The sequence below is a fragment of the Guillardia theta genome (genome assembly GCF_000315625.1).
Source record: "Guillardia theta CCMP2712 unplaced genomic scaffold GUITHscaffold_116, whole genome shotgun sequence".
NCBI lineage: Eukaryota > Cryptophyceae > Pyrenomonadales > Geminigeraceae > Guillardia > Guillardia theta.
Genome location: NW_005434558.1, coordinates 187,397 through 213,589, shown reverse-complemented (window position 1 = coordinate 213,589; position 26,193 = coordinate 187,397). Strand labels below are relative to the sequence as shown.

The 26,193-nt window shown below is 52.3% G+C and overlaps 9 protein-coding genes across 9 annotated transcripts; 3 read left to right on the top strand and 6 right to left on the bottom strand.

The window, feature by feature from the left end:
- Positions 1-276: 276 nt before the first annotated feature.
- On the bottom strand, positions 277-900 carry GUITHDRAFT_117847 (hypothetical protein; the record flags this gene model as incomplete). Its single annotated transcript, XM_005822981.1, has 1 exon — positions 277-900. The coding sequence occupies one exon, from the start codon at positions 898-900 to the stop codon at positions 277-279; it is 624 nt and encodes a 207-aa protein (XP_005823038.1).
- A 4,826-nt stretch (positions 901-5,726) lies between these two features.
- GUITHDRAFT_117846 (hypothetical protein) lies at positions 5,727-6,734 on the bottom strand (the record flags this gene model as incomplete). Its single annotated transcript, XM_005822980.1, has 1 exon — positions 5,727-6,734. The coding sequence occupies one exon, from the start codon at positions 6,732-6,734 to the stop codon at positions 5,727-5,729; it is 1,008 nt and encodes a 335-aa protein (XP_005823037.1).
- A 2,244-nt stretch (positions 6,735-8,978) lies between these two features.
- GUITHDRAFT_146093 (hypothetical protein) lies at positions 8,979-11,211 on the top strand (the record flags this gene model as incomplete). The annotated part of the gene is made up of 9 exons (XM_005822979.1): positions 8,979-9,212; positions 9,262-9,307; positions 9,358-9,429; positions 9,560-9,599; positions 9,687-9,793; positions 10,028-10,119; positions 10,173-10,238; positions 10,715-11,118; positions 11,172-11,211. 9 exons carry the CDS (start codon positions 8,979-8,981, stop codon positions 11,209-11,211), a joined length of 1,101 nt encoding a protein of 366 aa, XP_005823036.1.
- Positions 11,212-11,533: 322 nt separating this feature from the next.
- Positions 11,534-12,197, bottom strand: GUITHDRAFT_79159 (hypothetical protein; the record flags this gene model as incomplete). The annotated part of the gene is made up of 4 exons (XM_005822978.1): positions 11,534-11,606; positions 11,655-11,689; positions 11,737-11,796; positions 12,090-12,197. Coding segments are annotated over 4 exons (276 nt in total), but the record flags the coding sequence as incomplete, so codon positions are not given.
- Positions 12,198-14,279: 2,082 nt separating this feature from the next.
- On the bottom strand, positions 14,280-14,864 carry GUITHDRAFT_79169 (hypothetical protein; the record flags this gene model as incomplete). The annotated part of the gene is made up of 1 exon (XM_005822977.1): positions 14,280-14,864. The coding sequence occupies one exon, from the start codon at positions 14,862-14,864 to the stop codon at positions 14,280-14,282; it is 585 nt and encodes a 194-aa protein (XP_005823034.1).
- A 570-nt stretch (positions 14,865-15,434) lies between these two features.
- On the bottom strand, positions 15,435-16,306 carry GUITHDRAFT_52673 (hypothetical protein; the record flags this gene model as incomplete). Its single annotated transcript, XM_005822976.1, has 4 exons — positions 15,435-15,494; positions 15,644-15,700; positions 15,824-15,968; positions 16,188-16,306. Coding segments are annotated over 4 exons (381 nt in total), but the record flags the coding sequence as incomplete, so codon positions are not given.
- A 1,983-nt stretch (positions 16,307-18,289) lies between these two features.
- On the top strand, positions 18,290-20,416 carry GUITHDRAFT_165851 (hypothetical protein). The gene is made up of 8 exons (XM_005822975.1): positions 18,290-18,323; positions 18,856-18,906; positions 19,181-19,231; positions 19,283-19,346; positions 19,399-19,487; positions 19,534-19,626; positions 19,672-19,766; positions 19,840-20,416. The coding sequence occupies exons 1-8, from the start codon at positions 18,307-18,309 to the stop codon at positions 19,941-19,943; spliced, it is 564 nt and encodes a 187-aa protein (XP_005823032.1). The 5' UTR covers positions 18,290-18,306; the 3' UTR covers positions 19,944-20,416.
- A 1,885-nt stretch (positions 20,417-22,301) lies between these two features.
- Positions 22,302-25,047, top strand: GUITHDRAFT_155346 (hypothetical protein). The gene is made up of 21 exons (XM_005822974.1): positions 22,302-22,450; positions 22,497-22,548; positions 22,597-22,756; positions 22,807-22,883; positions 22,936-23,048; positions 23,104-23,137; positions 23,243-23,283; positions 23,336-23,408; positions 23,458-23,547; positions 23,593-23,622; positions 23,673-23,733; positions 23,784-23,832; positions 23,878-23,926; positions 23,983-24,063; positions 24,117-24,179; positions 24,224-24,310; positions 24,358-24,393; positions 24,441-24,515; positions 24,610-24,690; positions 24,773-24,870; positions 24,916-25,047. Exons 1-21 carry the CDS (start codon positions 22,398-22,400, stop codon positions 24,995-24,997), a joined length of 1,485 nt encoding a protein of 494 aa, XP_005823031.1. The 5' UTR covers positions 22,302-22,397; the 3' UTR covers positions 24,998-25,047.
- A 22-nt stretch (positions 25,048-25,069) lies between these two features.
- On the bottom strand, positions 25,070-25,616 carry GUITHDRAFT_117839 (hypothetical protein; the record flags this gene model as incomplete). The annotated part of the gene is made up of 4 exons (XM_005822973.1): positions 25,070-25,088; positions 25,290-25,351; positions 25,403-25,526; positions 25,579-25,616. The coding sequence occupies 4 exons, from the start codon at positions 25,614-25,616 to the stop codon at positions 25,070-25,072; spliced, it is 243 nt and encodes an 80-aa protein (XP_005823030.1).
- Between the last annotated feature and the right edge of the window lie 577 nt (positions 25,617-26,193).

The window sequence follows — 26,193 nt, the reverse complement described above, 5'->3', positions numbered from 1 at the left end:
GGAGGGAGGGAGGGAGGGAAGTAAGCAGATTTCTCAGGACCTCAGCAGGAGTAGCGAACCCCGGGAACTCCCGCGCCGCCACCCTGACGGCTTCCATGCGGCTCATCGTCACGTCCGAGGGCTGGAGGGGCCTGGGGACGTTGTCGAGGTTGTACTTGGAGGGGATCACAAAGGACATGCTACGGGTCCTCCCCTCCCTGTCCACCGACGTGATCACCGGTGTCGTCATGCTCCTGCTCCAAGTCAGGCGAGCCTCCCACCCCCCTCTCCAGCTCCTCACATCGCCTCCTTCCTGTCGTTCTTGCCAAAGAGGAAGGACGCCAGCTCGTTGAACGCGTTTCCGTCCTCTTGCTTGCCCGTGCTCATGTCCTTGGAGGCCAGAAGCATCGACGAATATTCCCTTACCTCGTACTCGTCCGAGGAGCTGACCACGGAGTAGGAAGGGGTCTCGAGCCCCTCAGGGGTCTCGGAGAAGACGTTCCTGAGCTCTGTAACGATGTCATCCACCGAGACCACGCCTGGAGCCTTCAGCATGCCCTCTGCCGTAGCGTCGTCGATGGCAACGAGCAGACGGCTCTGAATGTCTGCAGCGATCTTCTCGATGCCGTTGCCCCTCACCTCTTCCAGCAGCTCCTCCGCTTGCCTCCTGGCCTCGGGAACAATGTCCTCTGTGACCTGACGGGCTACAGCACGAGCTGCTCTGAGCTGCTTCCTCCCTCTGCTCCCCAGCAGCGCCTCCTGGGAACGCCGCCCTCCGAGTACGTCAGAGACAGTATCCGAGACCTGGTCGCGCCGCCGTGCGAGCTCTGCAAGGATCATGGGCTTCTCGAGAGGAGAGACGAAAGGGTCTGCGAGCTTCTCTGCCAGGTCCTGCCATTCCTCATCCTCCAAGCCCTTCATGGTCAGAGGGACTGAACCCTTGGCAACGTTCCTCCTACCTACCCAGCCCGAGAAGCACTGAGAGGGTCTGAGCGTGGAGAGCTGGGACACTGTCTGTCTGCTGCCTGAAGGAGGAAGGAATACATGGAATGCTTCTCCCTCTCTTCCTCCCATCGCCATCATCGCCACCGCCATCGTCATCCATTCCCACCGCCGCATTAGTTCTACACTGACAACCCACCCACCCCATGATCTCAAGGGGTGCAAACGCACCCTACCTACCCTCAAATTAGAAGTACCCCCTAATTCAAAGACATTATTGAGTTCCTCTACCCGGTGAGCTCCAGACATAAACACCCCCACATCCGCTTTATAACACTGACTCTCAGTGGCCGGGACGTGAACTTGCCGCCGCAGCTGAGTGCGGTGCCGCAGCCTGGGCTTCCGCCGGGCCCGCCGCCACTGAACGGCCGCGGGCGACTCGGACTCGGACCAAGCCGCGGCCCGGCCGGCAGCCCCGCCGGCCGGGGTGACGGAGACCGGCGGCCCTGGGAACCGTCCGGGCCGGGGCGCCCCGGGCCGGCCGGCCGGCCGCCGGATGCCGTTCACAAACCCATATGCAGCCCCTAGCAAATCTGGTAAGTTTTTTTTTTAGTACTTTTTCTGGGGTTCGCATGGGGTCCGTATATACACTCCCTGTTGACTACCCCCTGTTTTCCGAGGCACCCGACGATCAAAGGGGTACGGTAGAGAGGCTGGACAAAAGCGGGGTCACGGGCGGGTCGGATTTGAATTCCCGGCTGGCGTGGAACCCTTCCCCCGCCTTGCCGGGTTTTAGAGGTGACTGCAATTTTAGTTTTGCCCACTGATCACATACATGGTAGTACAGATTGTACTGTATGAAAACATATTGGTACAAAAGAGAGGTTTCATGGTACAGAAGTTCCGACCGACGGTCCCCTCCACCCGTGACCGTCGTGGCACGGGCCTACCCCCTATATGAATACTCACTGCCAGGATATGAATACTCACTGATGATAGTATGAACCTCGGAACTGAATACTCACTGACTCTGATATGAATACTCACTGTTATGAATACTCACTGTTTAAGGTAAGAAATGACAACAAGGCAAAGCTGACAAGGGTCAACCAACTTTTCATGGTGAAGAATGTTCACATTCACTTGAGTGAAAACAGACTGCACAGCTTCTTTGGCAGGAGGCTATTTTGGAATTGAAGAGTATTTTGTACATTCTGCAAACTCAGCATCATGCAAATATCAGTAAGGAAGACGTCAAAGCACTTCCTTTCGAGATTAGGGGTTTTGCTTTCAAGTTAGTCATCGAGCTGCTGCCATGATCGGGAACAGCTACATTGGATCGGAGAAGAAGAAAGCTGCTACTGCATCTAACTGGCAACTTGACCATGTGTGGGATATGCACTGTCCATGCGGTAGTCACTGATGGACCTTCACGCAATGCAGACAAGAAGAAATTCAACAATTCGGTTCGAGCACACTTCACTTTATTGTGGCTGCTCCTTCAAAGTCATCCTTGCGTAAATTAATGTCTGAGTAAACTCGCGTTCAATCTGGATGCCTCCAAATCTCTGTGTGAAACATGCACAATCGTACCATTCAATTCCGGGTCTTTCGAACTTGAAAGAGACTCGATGCACGTGTACTGTGTCCTCTGATTTCGTTTCAAGGTGACTGTCAGTGGGCCGGCTATAAATACAACGAACCTGATCCAGGTTCTAACATGTAGGGTTCATTTTTGAAAGGCACAGGAAATTCTATGTTTATGACAGGGTTCTGCAAGAGTGATGTACTGATGGTCCAGCTGCACTAACCTTTCCCATTCAACCCTGTACGACAGATATTTTCGTTACAGTCGTCCGGTTGCAGGTGTTTGAAAAGAAGCAGGACTGATGTAATTTCGTCTAGATCCACATCAAATTCAACACGTTTCATCCTGTTGAGAATCTTGTGCAGATTTCCCATTGACATCCGTAAACCTCACACCAAGACATGGTACCAGATTGAATGACATGTCTAAACCTTCAACGTGGTGTAGTGCACAGAATGATCGGAACAACGGTGTTGCAAGATTGCCCGGTGGAATTCTTGGATGTATCTCCTGCGAATGTAGAGGATAAAGTTGTTCTCTTTGCTCCAATCTCCTCCTTTTGGCAATGCCGAGCGATGATGCAGCCCTTGACGACGGTGCCGGGCCGCCCTGATTGCGCCGCCATTGCTCTGTTGAAATAACTTGGGCTTGAAGAGGATTGTTGAAATAAACTAAAACGCATGGGTACTATGAAGTGGGGTCCGAGTCTAGCTCGTTTATCAAAATAGCACGCCTATTAAAAAAAAAGACCCTACCGAAAACTTCAAGTGCCAATTATTTTTATTTCCTCTGAGGCTCTCCCCCAGACACCTTCCTCGTTCATCATCGGCATGGATCGACGCAATGCAGCTGCTGATGCCAACTTGAGAAGAAGAAAGCTGGAGCAGAGGGATCATGAGACAAGGCAAAATATCCGAGAAAGGTTAGTTGGTGAATCTAGAGCGCAAATCCCCTTATGCTTTGCATCACTTGAGGCTTCCCATGTCTTGAATGCTCCGAAATATTTGTCTTGTGACTGGGACATGGAGTTTGATTTGATTCCTTCTGTTGGTGTCTTTTTTCACGATGTGCATAAGAAGCATAGATGCGGATTGATCAAGGAAGTCACTTCAGATAAAATGCTTGAAGTACAAGCGAAGATATCGCAGATATCTCGATTCCATGCAACCAAACGATTGTTTTCAGAGCATCTACACGGATATTCTTCCACTGGCTGATGTGGTCGGAATATTCAAAGTTACATTTCCTTTCTGTTCTGTCCTAAGTTCCATTCAGAGTACTTCAACATTTGCGTGTGATCGGATGGCTTTGTAGTGTGAACAGGGACGAGCGACTCCAAATGGGTTTCTTCCAAAAATTTCGTCTGACAGCTGATATGCTGCACTCATATTTTGGACAACCAGGAAATATGATCGATTATTTCAAAACCTCTACAGAGCTTGGGATAATCAGAGACACTCTAAAGCGATGGCTCAATGCTCGTGGAGCTGTTAATTGAAATTCAAGGAAAGCAAGGAGGCTTGACTTCGACATTCATATTCCTGTATTCAACTGCATACTTGCCTTATTGCAAAAGGTCCCAATTGATGACAAGCTTGTTACGTGTACAGGATCGGACAGTGGGAAACAATTCACTTGGTGCATAGATGCAGAATTGTTGAAGACTGCTTTGTTTCAGAGAGAGCTGCACATGCCTCTCAAAGCGAATCCTTATCATTTAGGACCAGCGAGGGGCACTATCTATCTTGAAGGTCCGCTGTATTTTACACTCGTTTCCAAGCCTAGCTTGAACGTCGATCGGGCAGTGATTAAAATGAAATTTTCGAGAATCGTGCGATTAGGTTGGACTAATGAAATAATCTGGGAATTCCCAGACCCTTGACTCTTTTGGCGCTTCGTTTTCTCCCATTCTCCCTCCCTTAGTGCTTTGTGGAAGGGGACGGAATGAACAGGGAATGACAACTTGCCAAGGGAGAAGGAGAGTGGAGGGGATAGGACAAACGATCATCGGACTCAGAAGGAGAGTAGAGGGGTAGAGACAAACGATACAGATTGAAGCATTGATTGAGTTTATCTTGATTCGCAGTCGATGCCAAAGCCTGAAACAGATGCTCGTTGAAATCTTCCATTAGGTTCGTCAAATTGGAACTGTTGGTTTTCAGAATCTTGTCATTCAGTAGCTTGACACTAACCTACTTTCGGATGAATCATGCCGCATGCAAGTCATGTAGCATCCGGCCAAGCCTTCGTATAGCATCTGGTTGGATCTGACGGACATCAGTGTGAGACCACCTCGACCAACGTGGCAGTGTTCTTCATGGACCTTTCAAACTCTCAATGGCGAGATTTCAAACTCATTCCCCGCGGCTATTTAAGGCCGATTGACCGAGGACGTCACTGGTTCTAGACTCGGAGGTTCAGGCATAGCAAACTGTGAACTTTCTCTACTTCCTTTTTTTATCGTAATCTAAGGTTGGTCTGTTTGAACTGAGCACACTGAGAGACACAATGAGTAGAATTCTGGCCCCGACGTGCCACCAAGTACCGTTCAACAGCGAGTCGGAGCACGACCCGGTACTAGGACGCTCGGCCGCCCTTTTCAGACGAGGGATGCTTTGAAGAGATCGTTGATATCGAGAGCTTCACACCTCAAGCAGGGGTTAGCATATCAGCTTATTACATCGCCACTGGCACGGCCAGCTTCATACGGTCAAGAATAACAAGGTACGGTCTGCACGCAGGGACCCTCCGTCAAGCGGACGAGCCGGATCTAGCTGCATCAGGCCCTGGTTGATCGTGGCATGCCGCAATATATGGACCTTATGGACCAGATATGGACCTCAGTGACCTGGATGAAGCACGCTTGCACAATTCGATCCCTGATCTCCAGCTCTCTTCCACCTCGCGGGCGGACCTCCTTTTCTGCACAGTTGATGCAGACTTTCCTCCCTAATCTTGAGCGGCGGGCGCACTTATCCCAGGTTCAGGCAGCTCTTCTCCGGGAGGCTCATGGCAGCTACTGGCAGTGGAGCTCTATCCCCCCGAATCCGCGCTTGGCGGCCGGATGCTACATGACTTGCATGCGGCATGATTCATCATCATCATGATGCCTGTATCATGACGATGGAGATGGTGATGACAAATGATATCGATATTGGAGAAAAAGACTCGACGGTTTGACATTCCGAGTGTATTCAAGCCTCTCCGGCTGGCTTTATTAGCGGGCCATGAGATTGATAATCTGATCGAGTTTAGTGCTCAAACTCTGATTGATCTCAGATGATATATTTTTAATCTCGGATCTGATTTTCTGATCCCTTTCCTTGATCTCGGATCTGATTTTCTGATCCCTTTCCTTGATCCCGGATCTCATTTTCTGATCCCTTTCCTTGATCTCGGATCTCATTGCCTCAATACTTTCCTTCAAGTTTTGATTCACTTCCTCGATTGCGGTGAACAAGTTTCGATATGGAGTATGAATCAAGAAGATAGGGACTTCCCAGTTGAACAGCTTACCAAGTTTGTCGTCCTCGGCTGCTTTGACAAGAAATTCTTGTACTTTTTCACAAGAAAAGTCGAAGACGGCCTTGTCTCCATTCACAAATATCCCTGTCGCGGCGATCTGCGCCTCCTTTCCAATGAAATCGCTCTTGAGAACATGAGATACTCGACTAAGCTGATAGATCTTTTCGAATAGTTTCTCCGGAGCCTCCGTGATCTCAAAACAAATGTAGTGGTTCGTCCTAACCAGAACGCTTGTGAAAGGGGCAGATCCTCCCGGAGTGACTGATCTCACGTTTCTCCCTGGATCGTCTACAATGTCTTTGAATAACGTGCAGAGATATACGTCTTGATTGAAAGATAAACACATGTTGCACTTAAGATAGTAGCCTTTCCCTGGAGCAGTTCCTGAGGTCTCTGGAAGGGAGCTGTATTCGAAGCTCGGCGGCATGTTCTCAGCCTTCGGGATTACTGATTGCCAGGCTTTGTTGTAATGCTGGCGGAAACTCTGTGAAGCTGTCCCGCTACTCTCAAGATTCTTCCCGATGCTGTCATCAAACTTGAGACTCTCACGGCGTACACATCCTATTTCATAGCATCTCGAGAAGATGCCAGCTTCGAAGAAGCTGGCATCTACGAGAAGATGCCAGTTTCTTGACTCTATATGACGAATGTTTGCAAAATTGGCTACGCTACTTCTGCCGAGCTGGGCTCGGTTCGCCATGCAGCCCTCGAGACTGAGCGCGAGCAAGAGGAGGAGGCGGAGGAGCATCATGGACATGGCTAGTCTACCAGAGTCGCCGCAGTTTGCTTTGTGCCGGAGGGGCCTGTCTGATGACCCCTGTATTTCCCTCCGCCGGAGCCTGAAGGGTGGGTCGGTTTTTCTTTTTTCCCGCCCACCAAGATATCCTACCAAGAGAACAGTTTTTCAAACGCCGGCTCAGCTTTAACTAAAGATTTCACAAATCCGCCGCAACAAAACACTATGCGAGAGCGATACTGCCGAAACAGGCGAGCACGCAAACGATGAAAGCCAGGGTCCCCAACTTCCTTCCGGCGGGGACTCCGGGGATCGGGCTTGGCGCTGGCTTTGGCACCCCTCAACGCAGCCACAATCTCCAGCTTCGGTAGCGCGCAGTCGCCTCCTCGACATCCAGGGCTTCTTTCAGACCGATGATCATCGGATCGGACACAGTGCGGCCGCGACCGCCCGCCTCCTCTCCCACCTCTACCGCCTCCGCGGCCTAACGCGGGGTAGTAGGGTTCGGTGCGGCAGGTCCTCAGCGGGAGCTGGCCGCAGCCAGGACCCCGCTCCGGCACCGTTCCTTCCGGGACCGTCTTGACGTGCACGGCACTGCGCCGCAATGCGCTTCCGAGTTCCTTTCCGCGGGGGCGACGTACTGCCCTTTCACGGTCACGGGGACTTGCGAAAAGATGTACTTGAACAGTGACATCCGGGGGCGACGGAACAGCAATAAGCATCAAAATCAAACTTGGAGTAATAGTCCAAATAATCTCAATATTTGATAGTAGTAGCGTGAGTAAGCTCAGATGGAAAAGAATTTTGTTTAAAATGAAATAAATAAACTGTTCTGAAAAGCATCCAAGCGGCAACAGAAACTCCAATCAAAACTAAAATAAAAAAAACAGATCATGCATCATTGACCTGGGAGACAGGCTCCCAGGCTCTCCCGGTCATATCCTTCGTCACGGAGTGAGATCATGTAATTGTGACGGTGTTCGCTCTGAAGCCGATGAACAATTTCGTCAGCCACCATAGAGCTCGTTGATTGCCACTGAGTACGGTAAGTCAGTTCAAGGTTGGCCCGGTCCGACCGGCCGACTCGAGTCGCCGGTCGGGCCCCGGCGGCCCCGGCCCGGGGAGTCCGAGTCCGGGCGCCCCGGCGGCAGTCCGATGATGGTCCCGGAGTCCGATCTGAGTGTCACCGGGCCTGCACAGCGGCACGTCATTGCTGACTTAGCGTGAGTGGTGAAAGAGTCATGAAGTCACAGGGTGTAAAGCTCTCTTCGATATTTCACAGAGAATAACACTCAAGTTCACAAGAAATCACAGAGCATCACACCTATATACGACTGTCTGTAGTAATGTACGGTACGTAATCGAAGGGCTCCAACATCGCGACCTTGTCAGTTAACCCAGTTCCCCCGACTGGAATCACGCACCCCTACCCCCTAATTAGAATGATGACCCACATTGTTTTTACGTACCGGTATGTTACAAGGTCAGTTTAGCCGTAATATGGGGTAAAAATATGAATTTTGTACAATGTACCCCTCCCTTCAATCCACCACCCCTACTTTTTATGCCTCAAATCCTCACCAACCAAGGAAGGTAAGCCAAACTCCCCGCTTTACTGGGACCCCACCCCCTGTCCATGTAACCCCTACAAATCTCTACGACTGTCTTGGTTCCTTGATACAATAACCACCCCACCTCCTCAAATTGACCTATTCGTATAATGAAAAGTCTCTTGGTCCGTGGGCGATTCCCCTACCCACCCCGGATGATTTGGCTACCATCTACCCCCACCCATCAAATCTCCAACGTACCCCCTCTACGTTCGACTTCCTCCAGCTCCTCCCACATCACCTGCCCTCTTGCTTGCATTTCGTCCCGCGGTCTCTTCCTCTCCCGCCTTCTCTGCTCTCCTTTGCTCTTACCCCTTCCTTCCTTCGCTCGTCCCTTCCTTCCATCCCTTGGTTTCTGCCTCCCTGCCTCCCTCCTCGTTCTCACCCTCTTCCCCCCTCCCAGGTCCAGCTCGCTCTCCAGCACACTACGACTACGACCAAGTGCAGTCCCATCTCCCTTGCTCCCTCTCAAAACTTCTCATTCCACTGGCCTCGCATTGACGGTCGTCATCATCGAAGAGATGGAGCTTGTTGTATGACAGAGAGTGGCTTCAAGTCACTACTTAACGCTCTCGGTCCTGCATAGCGACAGCGGGCCATGGCAGGGGAGTCCATGAGGATGGGCAACTGGGCGACCCCTCCCCAAGGTCAGATGCCCATGTGCAAGATCTGCAAGAGGCAGGGCTGCAGTCACTTCAGGAGAGGGTTTGCCCATCTCCTTGCGCTCAACCCCGTAAGGAAGCTGTCCAGACTGTCGGGAGGTCTTTTTGACGGGCTTTCTCAGAACAACGCGTACCCAACCTGTGCGGATGTGAAAACAGGAGAGGACAAGGTGAGCACCAACGAGCAGCTGCTGTCAGCCCGTCTCATGCTTGCCGCAGAGCTTCGAAACCGACATCGTCATCCCCTCGACTTGCCCGTGCCATGGTGGGCCCATCCTTCTCCCGCCCCTCGCCGAGCACTGAAGGCAGTTGCAGGGTGCAGCGAGCGAGTGGAGCGAGTGGATGTGAACAGAGGGTCCGAACGATCTGTGACCTACTTGTTTGACGGTCAGACAACGATTGTGCCTTTGCTGCTTCTGCTGCTACTGGTCCTTTCACCACCACCTTCCTCCTTGCGTGACCTCTCATAGTGTGAACGAGCCATCGCTGCCTGCCGCTCACCTCCTCCTCACCACAGCACGCAAGTCGAGCTGGGAGCCGCAGATTGCGAGGTACAGGTACAAGAAGGACACAGAGATCGTGATTGGCTGCACGGGGTCAGCGCCCCCTTCCCTCTGCTGCTGCTGCCTGCTGACGTGTTGCAGGCGCCACAAGATCATCGAGTCGCCCAAGGCCGGGAGATACGCTCAGCTGTGGTGCAGAACGTGCTGCAACTGTGAGAGCGCAAACAAGCCGAGAGGGAAGCTGCTGGGTAGGGAGCGCGGGAGGGGAGATGCGTGGTTTCGTTGCTGTGATGACGCATGCGGGCGTTGTTGCTGTGGTGTGGGCTTCAAGGTTGGGATGATCCTTGGGAGAGTGGATAGATTCATCCATGAGGATGTTGTCGTGAGTCGTTGACTGCCTGTTGCTCTGCTGCCTCCTTGCCTTGCTGGTTTTCTTGTCTTGTCTCAGCGGTCTCTGCTCGATCACTAATCGCTCCTCCCAGGATGTGCCTGCGCGATGCACTGGCACACGGTGACGAATCGGAGCTACCACGAAAAGACTCCCTTCCACCAGCTCGCAACAACCCTCATCATGGTCAGACAGCACGAGCAGCGCAGCTCCTGCCCCTGACCAGTGTGTCGTGACAGACTTCGTACAACGAGGCTGTCAACAGCGAGTGCAAGTTCGAGCAAGTGATAGGAGTTATTGGAATGGTGAGGACCAGGAGAGGAAGAAGTAGAGGAGGAGGAGGAGGAGGAGGCGGAGGAGGAAGGAAGGAAGGAGAGGAGGATGAGAGGTGGTGGTAGCGGTGGTGAAGGAAGAGGAGGATTACTGAAGTTGGTTTGTGTTGAGCAGTCATACTACAAACCGTCGAATGATCACAAGACAGTGGAGACTTCTGTCGGCCGCAGCATGTGATGACGACTGCTTTTGTCTTGCTGCCTTCTGTTGCTGATGTGAAGACAGGAAAGCAAACACGTCAGAGCTGATGTCAGGTCATGAAACGCGGGGAGCCGACCTCGAGGGAGCGATTACAAGATCAATTCCTGTGAGTTGAGAGGAAGAGCGAAAGGAGGAGGAAGAGGGAAGTCAGAAGCAGGAGCAGGAGGAGGAGACAGGCAGGATGGGGTGTAGTTGGTGGTGGAGGGCATTATGCGCGCCTCCTGGTCTTATTCTCCTGTTTCCGCAGGCTATCGGCTGGAACGAGCACATCGAGGCCCAGCATCCGCACCGGCAGCATTATCGCTTCTCACAGGAACAAGTCCATCCCTCCCTTCTCTCCGACCCGAAGCTCCTCCATGCTGTCGACGCCTCTCAGTTCTACTTCACGGGGATGGATCAGTCGCTGCATCCTCCTCCATTGCTCGGGCCCGGGATCGTCTCGCACATGTTTGCTTCCCTTCCTCCTCATCCTCCTCCCCCCACCAGCGCAGAGCAGGTGGCAGTGCCCCAGGGTGCCGGGAGGAAGAGGGAGGAGAGACCTGTGGAAGAGGACGAGAGGGAGGGTAAGCGGCTCAACCAGGGGAAGGAGGGGCAGAAGGAGCTTCTCTTCAGCCTCTCCGACCTCCCTGACATCCTCACGTCCGGCGGAAAGTACGTGGGCTCTTCTCCTCCTTGCCGCCCTCCTGACCTCACTCGTCTCTCAGGCTCTCAGGAGGGCTGACGTTTCTGGGCTCTGAGTTTTGAGGGGCGAAACAGGGGCCGAGGTTTATGCGGCCGTTGAATATCTTCCTCCTCCTCCTCCTCCTTCTCCTCCTCCTCCTCTGCCGCCGCCTCGTTCTCCTTCTCCTCCTCTCCATTTCTTCCTATTCCTGCTTCTTCTCCTTTTTTCCTGCCCCCCCCCCCCACCCCCCCCCTTCCCCCTTATCGACTTCACACCAACGCCTCCGTTGGTTGCAAGTCTTGTCCAGCTCCATCCTCCTGTGAAACTGATTTTCCCCCGTGTCGAGGCTTCCTCCCCTTGCCCCCCTCCTTCAGTTTGTTATTTTACATCCCTCCACGTCAGTTTTCACCCTCCGTGTAAAGTCGAGATGATTGTTAAAGCGTCCCCGTCCTGTAGCTCGTACTCCGCTCCCCCGCACCTGTACCCACGTCACCTGCCTGCCCTCGTCCTCCTCATCTTGTCTTACAGCTCCCAGTCTGCGTCGTTGACGAGAACGAGGATCTGACGGCAGAGTCAGTGTGGAGCTGACAATATCGTGCTCTCCTAACCCCTGGACGGACTGTCTCTCCTTGTAGGAACATTTCTGGCCTCTCGCGCACGTGCTGCTCCTGCGAAACGGCATGAGAGAAGGGAGAGGATGTGGTGGTGGCGGCGGATATGTTTTACATGTTGTCGAGGTGAATGTTGTTGTTGTGGTTGATGATGATGTTGACGTTGTGGTTGATGATTATGCTGATGTTCTTGTTGTTGTTCTTCTTCTTCTTGGTGGTGGTAGTGGTGGTGTTGGTGGTGATGATGATGATGTCAACAGCACTGGTGGATAGGTGATGCAGAGATGTTAATACAGGCTGTGGTTCTGTTTGAATTGCCGAGTCTGTTGCTCACGACGACTCTGAATCACCTTGAGATAGATCAGAGCGTCTCTTATCGTCGGTCGTTTTCCATCCCCCCGCTCAGGCACAACAACGTCCAGGTTCCTCTGGTTCTGAAACAGCAGCTCAAGTCCTCCCCTGCCGCAAGCGCATCAGGTCAAGACACAAGAGTAAGAACAGCGTCCGGTTCCATCATGATGATCTACATCTCACGAGTACATCATGTCTCAGATGATATCTCTCACTGTTTGTTCAGTGGTCATCTCTTCACAACTTTCCTTGGCTTTCCATCCTTGTACATCCGTATTCTATCCATGCTATCTCATCTGTACCTAGATTCTGTCCTCTCATCCAACTACTTCCTGTTTCCTTCTTCTTCTTCGTCACAAACTCTGCTACTCCACTTCTGCGCTCGCGGAAGTTTCTTCGATCCACAAAATTTCTTACTCCCTGTCCCCTGCTCCTGCTTCTGCTCCTGCTTCTGCTCCTGCTCTTGCTCTTGCTCCTGCTCCTGCTCCTGCTTTCTGCTCTCTGCTCATGCTCATGCTCCTGCTCTCTGCTCTCTGCTCCTGCTTTCTGCTCTCTGCTCTCTGCTCCTGCTCCTGCTCCTGCTCCTGCTCCTGCTCCTGCTCCTGCTCCTGCTCTTCATCAGCTTACCCCAGTTCCACCTTCACCTTGGCCGCCATCGTGAACTCGTTGCAGGATCCCTTCCGGTAAAAATGTTTGATATCAGTTACAAGACGTTATTCTTGTAACGTAGGTAATAGGTTGATAACGGACTGAGCCGGAAATAGAGGTTGCCGCCATGTTCCAGCTTTTCACCATGCTCCTTCAGCCGGCAGATGGCTCGGTAAGACATAGAGCGAGCATGGCGGGCGAGGAAGAGGGGGAGGAAGAGTAAGCGAGAATGACAGAGATCGAGGACGTGAGTGAGATGGTAGGGAAGACTCATGGAAGAGGGAAAGCATGGCGAGAATAGCGAAAACGTGCGTGGGATTTGCGTTGAAGGTAGAAATGGGGCTGAGAAGAATTGAAGGCGAGATTCAGAATGGGTGAAGAATTCTGTTGCAAGCTCTCTTGCCCGCGAACAGATGGATGCAGGGCTGCATGGATGATCTATCAAATCTATCAACCTGCATTCTCTGTTATCCTTGAAAGATGTGTTGCTTCCTTGTAGGCCGCTTTCTCAAAGTTTCCCTTTCTTTCACGCGTTGCAAACGAAGCGGAATGAACTTTGCCTCTTGTGTGTGATATGTTTCGTGAAAGATCATCAAGATATTCCACCAACATACAACACATCATGCATGCCAAATCAACCTGCTTTGACTCTATTTTCTCTAGCCATACATCGGGCCAGTTGACGTAGGCGGCAAGGATTATGGCACTGGGGACAGCACGGGACGAGCATTCTGGCCCGGTAAGGATAGGAGGGAAAGGCGGGCCAGTATTGCATGCTGTTTGCACACTTGAGATGATCTGTTGAGGAGGAGGGGAGGGCTATGTTCGGGGTGGATGTGAGCGAGGGGTAGCGATAGGCAGGATGAGGCTGATAAGTTGGGATGATAGGCACTGGTCCTTATGATACCTTTGGATTGTATGCTGATGCAGGGAACAGTGCGGTAAGAAGCCTCAATCGTTATTATCACCCCTCCCCTCCCCTCCCCTTCCTTCTTCCCCTCCCCTCGTCTCCTTCCTCCTTCCCCTCGTGTGGATTCTTTCTGCATCCCTTGCACCCCCTCCCTCCGCATTTCCCCTCCTGATCACTCCCTGCTCTTCCTCCAGATTTTCCCAGCTGGGAATCTCCCCGGCCACCCGATGGTCTGCCCGGGCGGCATGTGCCCCCTCGGCGTCGCCACACCTGGGATGATCTAAGGGATATGGCAGTTTGACCTTGTCAAACTTGTTTTAAGGTCCTTCTCCTCAGTGGAGATAGCGATCACAGATTCACTCACAACACGAGCATCTACAAGTAAAGCTGTACTTTGTTGCCCGTCGGCTGAGTCAGGATTGAGTACACAGACGTGCTCCTCGGCAGCTCTGTTGACGGTGTGAACGTGGGTCTGCTACGAGTACCTTGGGGAGGGACATGAGAATATGTTGCGAGGTTGTGTTGTATTGATAGTGAGGCATTCAGGCGTATGGTGCGTGCATGCCGATCCATCTTTCAAGACATTCCTTGTTGTCTCCTCCGCCATTATCCCACAAGCACCGACTCCATGTCAGGACAGCTGGGAGAAGTAGCCAGGAGGGACGGGAACAAACAGCTTCTGCTCCTTCTCCTTCTCGATGACTCGGTCAAGGGGGCACTGGTGGAACTTGCAGCTATGCTGCTCGCTGACTTGTAGGGAGATGTCTGGGTTGACCTCCTTGCCCAGCGCCCGGAGGTCCCATGGTACATGAGGGTACTTCTCCTTCCACAACAGCAGCTGCTCGTTCCCCTTGTGTTCTCCCTCCTTGCAGACGACAAACTCCACGTGCTCCCACCCGCTCTTGTACGCCCTCCCCTCCTTGGGGCATGGCACTTCGATGCAGCCGATGCGCCAGCCGTCATACTCTAGCGCGCCATGGAGCTGGAAGGTGGAGATGGGCCGCCCTCCAATCATGGATTCGATCAGGAGAACACCCTGCTGGCTCAGCATGGCGCAGACGTCCTGGTACTCGACTGTCGAGGAGCAGCGGTAGCAGACATGGTCGGGAGCCAGCTCCTCTAGGTCGATGCCGAGCTCCTTGAGCTTGCCGACAACTTCATCAAGCATGGCGCCAACGTCCCCAAGAGCCTCCGATATCGCATGCTGCACCTTCATGATGGGCTGTCTGCGCTCCCTCCTCCTCCTCTGACCGTACGCCTCGTCCTCCTGGTCCTTCGAGCTAAAAAATCCTCGGGGGGGCAAAATGTTTCGAGCAGGCGGGTAACTCAAAACAGGCGGGGCGGAGAGGATGGAGGCTGGGCGGGGGGGCGGGGGCGGTTGAACGCAGGGGAGGAGAAGCAGGTGAAGACGACGATAAGCATGGAGAGAGTGAGCGAAGTGATGTGCAATGGCACGTACAACGAGGCTGGGAGGACATGGCTGACCGATGAGATGGTGAAGAGCGGGATAGTACAAGTCGATGATGTTTATCTCATACATGGCTCATGTTGAGATGGAAAGAGGGAAGAAGAAGCAGGAAGAGGAGGGAGAGAGCGAGGACGGAAGAGGAGGAGGAGTGAGCAAGTGAAGGATACAGGTTGGAGCACGGGGAGTCCCATGGAAGGTATCCTTGCGCTCTTGAGCTCATTCGCCCTTGATGGAGAGAGGGAAGGGAACTGCAGCAAGGTTGAGCGGAGTTAGCGAAATGCTGCTGAGCACATAGCAGAGGACACCTGGGTTGCGATACATGCGCACTAGCAACCACAGCGGGATCGCAAAGTAGGGGAGGTAGATACAAGACAGCACCTGCCATGGCCATCACCAAGATCCTTCCCCCTCCTCATGCCCTCCTCTCTCTCTCCTCAGTCCTCCAGACCCCGCCCACTCCTCTTCCTCCCTCCACGTCCAAACCGCTAGCCTGCCGTCCCTCCTTTCCTTTCCTCTCCTCCGCTCACCGTCCTCTTCTCTTTGGGAACAGCTTCATCAAACCACACTGAGCCCAAGATAGGAACCTGTCAAGCATGACCTCGCGTCACTAGCCGCAAGATCAGCACCCTTCAAGCACAGCAGCAGTGCAGGAACACAGGAAGTAGCAGGCAGGGCAATCTGACTGGCAGGACACGAACATCTCAGACCATCTGGGTGCAGGCGTGCGCGGCGTACACGATGGAAGGGACTCGGATCCAGTTGGCTCTGGTTCGAAATGCGTAGAGGGCGACGAAGAAGAAAGGGAGCTGGAAGACAACTTCAGCCATGATGAGGCTCTTGAACCACAAGGGCCTGAGTCAGGAGATCAGCGAGGGCGAGAGAGAGGAGGAGGAAACGGGGGGGGGAAGAGGAAGATGAGAGGCAAACAGCAACGGGACGGCGCAAACATGGCACATGAAGGGAGGAGGAGCGAGCCAAACTCTATCATGGAGCCCCTGCTCTGCAAGGCTCCCTTCATGGAGATCGGACACTGGAAGCAGCTCGGGGAGGAGGAAGCGTGCATGGACTGACCTGCTTGTCAGCAGGGGATCCTTGAATGTGTCGATATAGAAGTCAAAGGATCTCCTTGCAAACGCCGGGAAGAACTTCTTGGGCAGGACGACCTGTAGGTCAACAAAGATCGTCGCAGGACTGCAACGTGCTGTCAGGAACCGGCAAGGCAGCAGGCCGGAGGTCCGGACTAAGAGGCCCCCCCCTCCCCCCCCCCCGATAGTTCACAACTTTTCAATATAACGATACTCTACCTCCTCTAACGATACTCTACCTCCTCTAACGATACTCTACCTCCTCTATCGATACTCTACCTCCTCTAACGATACTCTACCTCCTCTATCGATACTCTACCTCCTCTATCGATACTCTACCTCCTCTATCGATACTCTACCTCCTCTATCGATACTCTACCTCCTCTAACGATACTCTACCTCCTCTATCGATACTCTACCTCCTCTATCGATACTCTACCTCCTCTAACGATACTCTACCTCCTCTAACGATACTCTACCTCCTCTATCGATACTCTACCTCCTCTAACGATACTCTACCTCCTCTAACGATACTCTACCTCCTCTAACGATACTCTACCTCCTCTATCGATACTCTACCTCCTCTAACGATACTCTACCTCCTCTAACGATACTCTACCTCCTCTATCGATACTCTACCTCCTCTATCGATGCTCTACCTCCTCTATCGATACTCTACCTCCTCTATCGATACTCTACCTCCTCTATCGATACTCTACCTCCTCTATCGATACTCTACCTCCTCTATCGATACTCTACCTCCTCTATCGATACTCTACCTCCTCTATCGATACTCTACCTCCTCTAACGATACTCTACCTCCTCTAACGATACTCTACCTCCTCTATCGATACTCTACCTCCTCTATCGATACTCTACCTCCTCTAACGATACTCTACCTCCTCTAACGATACTCTACCTCCTCTCACGATACTCTACCTCCTCTAACGATACTCTACCTCCTCTATCGATACTCTACCTCCTCTATCGATACTCTACCTCCTCTAACGATACTCTACCTCCTCTAACGATACTCTACCTCCTCTAACGATACTCTACCTCCTCTATCGATACTCTACCTCCTCTATCGATACTCTACCTCCTCTAACGATACTCTACCTCCTCTAACGATACTCTACCTCCTCTATCGATACTCTACCTCCTCTATCGATGCTCTACCTCCTCTATCGATACTCTACCTCCTCTATCGATACTCTACCTCCTCTATCGATACTCTACCTCCTCTATCGATACTCTACCTCCTCTAACGATACTCTACCTCCTCTATCGATACTCTACCTCCTCTATCGATACTCTACCTCCTCTAACGATACTCTACCTCCTCTATCGATACTCTACCTCCTCTATCGATACTCTACCTCCTCTATCGATACTCTACCTCCTCTATCGATACTCTACCTTCTACATCCCCGTCATCTTTGGGGTTTGTCTCAGCCTCAGCTAGTCCTCACAAGGCACATACTTGAGTCCTCGCAGACCCATCTCTTTCTACACTTGCCATCACACTTTACACAAGACCACAGACGTGACGGACACAGTCAATACACGGTTGTATCGTATCCTCAGCCCTCCTCGTCTATGCCCATTCACTCTTCTCTCTCCCCATCCGTACTCTCCACCCTCAGTCATATCCCCGCATGCCACCGTCGCCACTGCCATCCTCCCTTTATCTCTTCTCCACCCTTTCCTCTCATGGCCATGGGAGGAAAAGGTGCTCTCCTTCTCTTGTTTGCTCATCTATTCGCATGGCCTTTCTATAGCCATTTCTGCCCTTCGCTTTCGCATCGCTTCTCTTTCCCTTCCATCTCCATCTCCATCCCCATCCCCGTCCCCACCCCCATCCCCACTCCCCACTCCCCACTCCCCACTCTCCATCTCCATCTCCATCTCCATCCTCATCGCATTCATCGTCATCGCATTCGCCCTCATGATCCATCTTCTCTTCCGCAACTCACATGTGACTTGCGAAGAAGAACATGAACACATTGTCGCTCAGCTTGCTCGCCATTGCTCCTCCCAAAAGTACCCCACCCACTCAATTTACCCCACCCGTGAAGTCCCCTTTCCAGTCCGCCCCATGCAGGATGGATGAGAAGCGACGGTGAGCGAACAATGAAGAAGCTAGCAGAAGAAGCAAGGGGGAGGAGGAGGAGGAGGAGAAGAAGAAGCAGAAGCAAGGAGAAGCAGAAGAAGAAGCAAGGAGAAGCAGAAGCAGAAGCGCAAGGAGAAGCAGAAGAAGAAGCAAGAAGAAGAAGAACAAGAAGCAAGAAGAAGAAGAAGCAAGGAGAAGCAGAAGCAAGCAGATGCAGAAGAAGAAGCAAGGAGCAGCATAGCAGGAACAGGAGCATGAGAATGATGCAGCGAATGCCTGAGCAGATTCAAGGGAAAGGGAAAGACGAAGGAGAACAGGAGGCAAGAGGGAGAGGTGATGGCAGAGAAAGGGTTGGGAAGGTCAAAGAAAGAGGAGGAAACGAGTTGAGAACAGCAAGGATAAGAGAAGCGAGAAAAGGATTAGGAGCTGGAAGGGTGAGAGCAAGGCGCAAGGAGATAAGCGCGTAACCAGGCCCGCAGAAGGATTCTGCAACAGAAACATGGTTTCATTCACTCATGCTTTCCTGATTTATCTTGCTCAGGAGGCTGCATCAACAACAAGAGCAGGATGAGCATATATCAGAGTTTGCGGGGTGAAAACACTCCATCCTCTTGATACTTTTCCATTTCCAGCTTCTTCTCAACGGACACCACTGCATAACTTCTTCCTCCTTTACACTGCCACACACTACAACCATAATCCATTTCTCTCTCTCCTCCTCCTCTTCCTTATCGTCCTCTACACTACGACCGTCGTCACCATTGTTATCATTTTAATCTCCCTCTTCCTCTTCCTCTTCATCTTCTCTCGTTTCTAACTTGATGCTGCTCTTCTGCTTTTTGAAACATCTGACTTGAAACCGCAAGCTTCCGATCTGAGAACGAGGCCGGGACGGCTTTCATCGGAAAATTTCAGATGTGAGCAGCAGTCATCAGCACGGTGCCTCCACTGACTCTCGTCGTCTGCAGGATATGGGATCACAAGCTGAGTGTAAGACGCATCAACATCGAGACAGCGGAGACAGTAGAGGAGGTCAAGGACCTTCAGTAGGGTCGGCTGCTGGTGCCTGTGACCGGCGGTGCAGGTCGAGGAGCTGGGGTTGAATGTCCTCAAGGACGAGCTGAGCAAGCTAGGGATGAAGTGCGGGGGCACACTGCATGAGAGAGCAGAGAGGTTCTTCAAGCTCCGGACCAGGAGTGTTGAGTGTAAGTATCGGCAGGCTGTGGCAGACCAAGGGAGTGGAGGACATCAAAGAGTTCCTGGCGGCCAACTCGTCCCTGCTCGTGAATCCCTCTCGCAACAAGAAGCAGAGGTCTTGACAGCAGCCGGCTGCTGTCTCCTGACAGCCAGGTGGCAGGGTGGACGAGAGCGTGCGGCTGGTGCAGGAGAAGGAGGCGGAGCGAGCGGCGAAGAGGGAGAAGACAGCGCAGGGCCCGCTGCTGGAAGGACTCGGTTAGTGTGGGGATCGCAAGATCCAAGAGCTCACTGGGCCTCGCTGACCGCCGTTTGGGCTGTTGCTGCGCAGAACGAAAACCGGGACAGAAGAAGCTCCCGTCCAAGGCTCCGAGATCCGATCGCAAGCAAACTGCTAGCATGTTGCTGATATCAGGGCCTGGCCCAGACTTTTGAGGTTCTAAAGTGCCCGACCGTACAGTCCTGCCGGGCTGCCCAGTGCTGGCGGCCCAGTGCTGGCGGATCGGATGGTCTCGCCGCAGCCTGGTGAGCGGCTCCGACGTCAGTCCGATCACCGGGTCACGCGGCCAAGGTGTGCACCGTCTCAGCCACGGTCACGGCGTACTACAAGTGTGACTGCCCGGCGCGCCGGGCGCGAACTGGCAATCACTCGGATCTGGAACTTGAGTCCAGGCCGCGCTACGGTGAGGGTTGCCAGTTCACGGTTGGTTCCCGCTGTCGGGGGCCCGCCCCGGCCGTCTTTCAAGAAGTTCAGGCTTTTCGAAGTTCCGAGTCCGAGTCGCCGTCACGTGATGGCCTGTGCGACGGTGTCAGGGTCAAGCCTCCTCTACAGTAGTCTCTTCAAGGCTTCATGACATAGTCCTCGAGGCTGATTTTTAACTTAACTTTGAGTAAACTTCGGCCCAGTCAGTGTCCAGGCCCCGGCGCACGCCGCCTGCCGCCTTCCGAGTTCCGAGCCCGGCCGGTAACTCAGTCACGCAAGACCCCACCCCCCTGTTTCCTCGGAATTCTTCCCCCACAAACTTTCACCATGTGGGGTGGCGGCCTGACCAACCGGCCTCCGGGGGGTTGCTCAAATCTACACGACCCATTGCCCCGATAAGCGTGGCTTTATCACTTTTTACTAGTGGTGTAATTGAGAGTTTACTTACCCTTACCCCCCTAGGTTGTTGAGCCTTCAGCTCTCCTCGCAAATTCCCACAAAATTGGTAAATTGGGGAATGATGGTGGTGGCCGATGTGTTCTAGTTTAAAATCAGTTTTCAGTTTTAATCTTAAAAACTTTTGACCAGCAGGCTTATCTGGACCCCACCTCCTGAGGAAGACTCGTGGTTCATCAATGGAGGGTCACTGAAATATTTCACAATTTCAAAGCTTGTCCAAATCATTTCCCTGGAACAATTTCAAGATTCACTGACGTTTCAGTGGTGAAATATCAATTGAAATCTCGAGAAGGCATGATAAAGGGTAGGTAGGGGTACGATGTGGTCGTGTTGCAGCACACAGTACAAGTCGAGTACAAGGGGTAAGGAAGGGACGATTGAAGGTTCGAGGGGGTGGGGTACAGATTTCAGAGGGGCTCCTCAAACTGATTCAACAAGTGAGGTATGGGAAATAGGGGGTGGGGGCTCGACTACCCCGAGGGGCGTAGATGGAACTTCGGACAAGCGGTGGGGTAAATTTGCAAAGGGGTGGGGTAGGAAACTACACGTGTTTTTAATCTGTGAAAATAGTTTTAAACAGGAGGGCCATCGTACTGGTGAGCTGCCAGGTGTCAATTGATTCCCATTTACAAAAACGTTTTAGAATAATTGTTTGAACCAGATTTATAATTTAATATTGATTGATGGTCACTGTACCGAAGAAGTAGTTTTAGTAAGACCATAAATACGTTTTTTTAAAATAAATATCTTGTAAAAGCCTCCAAATTAGATCCTTCAGCTCGAAGCATTGAGGTTCAAAAATAATTTTTGGATGAAGCATTTTAGAAAAGAATCTTGGTGGTCGGGCATGGCTGAAAGGAAGGCAGAGGTGGAGGAGGGAGAACGGGGAGGGAGGAAGAGGAAGCAAATAGAAGCGAGCAATGACACTGAGAGATGTCTCAAGGAGCAGATGAAGGGTGGTGTGAAGCTTGACATCAGACAGTGAGAGGAGTGTAGGGTTTGGAGGCGGCAGGCTGCAGGGGATCCTGGAGATATGGAGATATATCGAGCAGTTCAGTCCATCATTCGTCGCATCCCTTGATGGCATGACGATGATGGTTACACTTATCGCTGATAGATGCTGCCACAATTGATTGTTGTGTTGCTCATGACTTGTACGATTCGTATTAGACTCCTTCAACCAATCCACACCCTCTGTGGATTTGTCAATCTAATATCCCTTTACTTACGATTGGAGATGAAGCAAATCTGATTGCAACACGAAATGGAGCACACAAGATGCATGTCAACAAGAAAATGACTTTCTCATTACAGAAATCCGCACGGCGGCGATCATTTTTCCATCCATCTATTCTGTTTCCGGCTGAACTCTGGGAGAAAGTGACGACCGCGGACACATGGCAGGTGATCAAACGTCTGCTGCCATGCCTTGATCTCATATTCCTTGGACCAAACATGTTTTCTGATGTCGAATGCTTCCTTCAGGTGTAGGGAAGCTGGGCAACGACGTTGACACTTGGCAAGCGCTCCTCATCATCCGCTGGAAATTACCTTAGTTGCATCTTTACCACTCCACAGTTGGAGCGCGCGAATCTTTCTTGTACATTTGAGCGGCATCTACTTATTTCAATAGTCCGAGAGCAAATTCTAACTCCCAGCCACACCATTGTTATATTCCTTTACATCAGACATACATTCAATCTGGGAAATTCCGAATAGATTCAAACATGTTCCGTCAGGCTATAACCAGAAACATCCGAGATTTCTCATCTCGCATAAGGTATTTGGAGATCGACATGCCTCATTTCTGAAAAATGAATGAATAGATACCCCACCGTCAACAGTGTGAGCAGAATTGCCGTATCAAAATATGAGCAGGTTCGGAATGGTTGGCGTGGTTGTTTGCGCGATGCTAACTTGTATCAGGCGACGCGCTCTCAGAAGCATTCTTCAGCACTTGCTGCTGTTGATGTGTACAAGAACATCACCAGAGGCGTCGGACGCCAGGAGAGGATCAAAGCAGAGTATCCACCGCTCGACTTCAGCCTCACAGACTACAGGGGATTCCCACTTCCATCAGTTGAAAGTGAGCAATGCCGTGGGCACTTTTGCCAGGCATCCTCACTTGCAGTGCAGATCGCATGTCGTACGACACGGATGCATTCGTGATCTGGAACATGACGACAGACATTGCTGAAAGGGCCCTTGAAGTGGTAAGGCAGTGGACGCCCCCAATCTCCAGGGCTGATCAAGTGTGCATCGCAGGTCTGGAAAGACGGACACCACTCCAAGTATCACTTCATCTGGCTCCGCGATCACGAGTACTCGCACGGAACAGCTGCCTCCATCACCAATCAGAGGACAGTCGACACTGCGAAGTAGACTTGAATTTCTTCGCCGTGGACATGTTTTTTTGATAATTATGTATCTCAGGATTCCCCTTGACATAGCGGCAGAGTCTATTGAGGTCTGTGCATTCTATTTTTCGATTGCACGCATTTAGGCAGCAAATGCAATGCCTTATTGCCACCTTGTTTTTCATTTCAAGAAGATTGAAGTGACCTCTTCGCAGGTCACTGACAATGGGAGAAAAGTCAAGATTACCTGGAACAGGTGAATGTTGAAGAGTCCGAGGCGAACAAATTTACTTACGTTTCATGCGAAGACATGTTGATGGGGTCAAGGTATCTGAGTTCGATACCAAATGGCTAAGGCACAACTGTTACTCCCACCACAATGTATTAAGTTGCTAATGTTCGTTCCTATCGCTGACACTTAAACCCTCAGGAGATTAAGCGGCAACTCCGCAACCGTCCCTGGTTGTGGGGGAATGATCTCAACAAGTACATTTCTAACGTGTCCGTGCCTTTCGAGGAGGTGAGTGGAATCAGCTGCTGTGCTTTCTGTTTACAGCTGTGGCAGGTGATGCGAGATGACAAGGCTGTCCTTGAGGTATTCACTCGGATCATGACTGCTCGATGGTTGTTTACACTTGATTACAGCTTCTCCGCAAGGTCAAGAAATTCGGTCTGGCTATTGTGTCAAACACACCCACCTGCAAAGGTAAGGGCTCGCCCGAGAAGAAGTTGCTCAGCTAACGGCTGGTGCAACAGAGACATCTCAAAAGGTGGTCGAAAGGATTGGTCCTGTCAGGAACACTATGTGAGGAAAGTCTCGACAGTGCGTTGTTCTAATCCTTACAAACAGCTACGGAGGCTTCTGGGAGACTCGTCTGCTTCCAGCGGACGACAAGAAGGTGTGGTTTCCTTGACAGCACTCGACTGCACGTGCTCCCCCTGACATGCAAATAAGAATATCGACTCTGCTTTCTCCACATGCGCCCTGCCAGCCCACACTGACGGCAACTACTGGCAAGATCCTCCCGGTATCCAGGTGAGCGAATTGTGAGAGCAGCAATGGCGCGTCGCTCAATCGCTTTTCCTCAGGTGTTCCACTGCCTCGAGCCAGACCTTCATGGAGGAGATACTCTGCTGGTCGATGGGTTCAAGGTTTGCACACTCTGCCATCTTGTCGCCACGTCACTTGCCTGCAGGTCGCTGAAGACTTGAAGGAAATCGACAGCGACTCTTTCAACTTCCTGTGCGAGACTCCGGTCCCCTTCCAGCACACTGACAAGGAGGTGAAGGCAGTACATTGCTCTTCATCCTTCTGACTTTGTCCGGTCAGAATCACCTTGTGAGCTACCACACTGTCTTCGGGAAGGTAAGCAGGATGAAGGTATGACAGATATGGTGCTAATGGCTCCCCAGGACGCGGATGGAAATGTAATCCGGTTCAGCCTCAACACCCTGGATCGCGATGTGATGCGGCTTCCCCCCTCTCAAGTGAGTCCCTCTTCATCGTCCTTGTACTGCTTGTTGTCTGCCTCCCTCCCTCTCCCTGTCCGTCTGTTTGTCTGTCTCAATTTTTCTACCTCAGGTGTTGAGATTCTACAAAGCTTGGCAACAACTCTGCTCCATCGTTGCCGACCCTTCCAACGAGGCATGGCTCAAGCTCATGGTCAGATTCCTCCCTTTGCCTTGTGCTTGAACCTCGTTCCACTGTTCGCTTCTCTTCGCCTCCTCATGTTCTTTGCGTGCAGCCCGGCCAGCTGATCATCATCGACAACAAGCGCGTGATGCATGGAAGGAGCGAGATTTCACCCAGGAGCGGGCGGGTGCTTGTGGGATGCTATCTGAGGTACTAGTGGAGCATGACTTGCCCGAGATGCTGACGTCATCGCAGTCACGAGGACTTCGCAAGCAAGCTCGCCGTTCTAGAGAAGAAGTGCAGCAAAGGGACGTCTCAAGAAGATCGCACTGCTTGATCCATACTAGCATACAAGTGTGAGACTAAACACCGAAGACTATTGAACAGAAAAAGAGAAAACAGCATTGTGTTAGGCGTTTGACAAAGGACTGAAGCCGCCAGACTGAGAACAGGAACAGTCAGCGAGATGCACTTGGAAGAGGGAGGAGGGAACAGGGAGGACGAGCATGGGGGGACAGGGAAACGAGGGCAGTAGGGCAGCATGGCAAGGGTCGGGGTTCGTGAAAGGAGGGGACAGAGGAGATTGTAATGGAGAGTCACTCGCCTTTGAGTAGATGAGCCATCCCCACCAGATGCTCCAAATCCACCCGAGGATGAACCAGGAGGTCACGAACTGAAGGACTCCGACGATCTGAAAGGAAGGGAGATTAGAGGTCGCACAAGGGAGGAGAGCACGAGGGACCATGGTGGATGTCTTGTCTCCCTTGAGCCCGGCTACGATCGATCCGATGCCCGGGAAAAAGATGTTCAAGATGAAGCAGAGGAGACCGAAAGACTTGGTGTCCACCTTGGGCACGTCTTGTTGCCTGACAACATCGTGTCAGCCAATGAGGCCTTATAACACAGCAAACAACTCACGTGATTTCATCCCAGACTTCTCCACAAGGATTGCTCATGCTGACTGACAACGACCTGTCCTGATGATTAGAGACGTGCGCGTGAGATCATACGGCCAATTATGTCATTTCCTCTCTCCCCCCCTCAAGTTTGCCTGCCGGCCTTGAGGACTCTGCCTCTGCTCCTTCTCATCCTTGTGCACATCGTCCTCGTCCTCGCCTGGCATAGCGTGCCCATACGCGTCGGCCAATCAAGGTTCTCGACAGCTGCTCCTGCCCCTGCCCCTGCCCCTGCCCCTGCATCTGCTTCTGCTCCTGCTCCTGCCCCTGCCCCTGCTCCTGCTCCTGCCCCTGCCTCTGCCTCTGCACCTGCACCTGTACCTGCCCCTGCCCCTGCTCCTGCTCCTGCTCCTGCCCCTGCTCCTGCTCCTGCACCTGCACCTGCACCTGCCTCTGCACCTGCACCTGCACCTGCCCCTGCCCCTGCCCCTGCTCCTGCTCCTGCTCCTGCTCCTGCTCCTGCTTCTGCTTCTGCTGCTGCTCCTGATCCTGCTCCTGCTCCTGCTCCTGCTCCTGCTCCTGCTCCTGCTCCTCTTCCATTTCCTCTTTCAAGGACCCTAGCAAGCGCCATGAAGCC

Bases quoted from the DNA above. Each gene is read 5' to 3' on its own strand.
- GUITHDRAFT_165851 (XM_005822975.1), top strand. The intron at 19,232-19,282 runs GTGAGCAGCAGT...CGTCGTCTGCAG, and splicing joins TTCATCGGAAAATTTCAGAT to GATATGGGATCACAAGCTGA. The intron at 19,627-19,671 runs GTCTTGACAGCA...GCCAGGTGGCAG, and splicing joins TCTCGCAACAAGAAGCAGAG to GGTGGACGAGAGCGTGCGGC.
- GUITHDRAFT_155346 (XM_005822974.1), top strand. From the start codon at position 22,398: ATGTTCCGTCAGGCTATAACCAGAAACATCCGAGATTTCTCATCTCGC. The intron at 23,049-23,103 runs GTAGACTTGAAT...TATGTATCTCAG, and splicing joins AGGACAGTCGACACTGCGAA to GATTCCCCTTGACATAGCGG. The intron at 24,516-24,609 runs GTGAGTCCCTCT...TTTCTACCTCAG, and splicing joins TGCGGCTTCCCCCCTCTCAA to GTGTTGAGATTCTACAAAGC.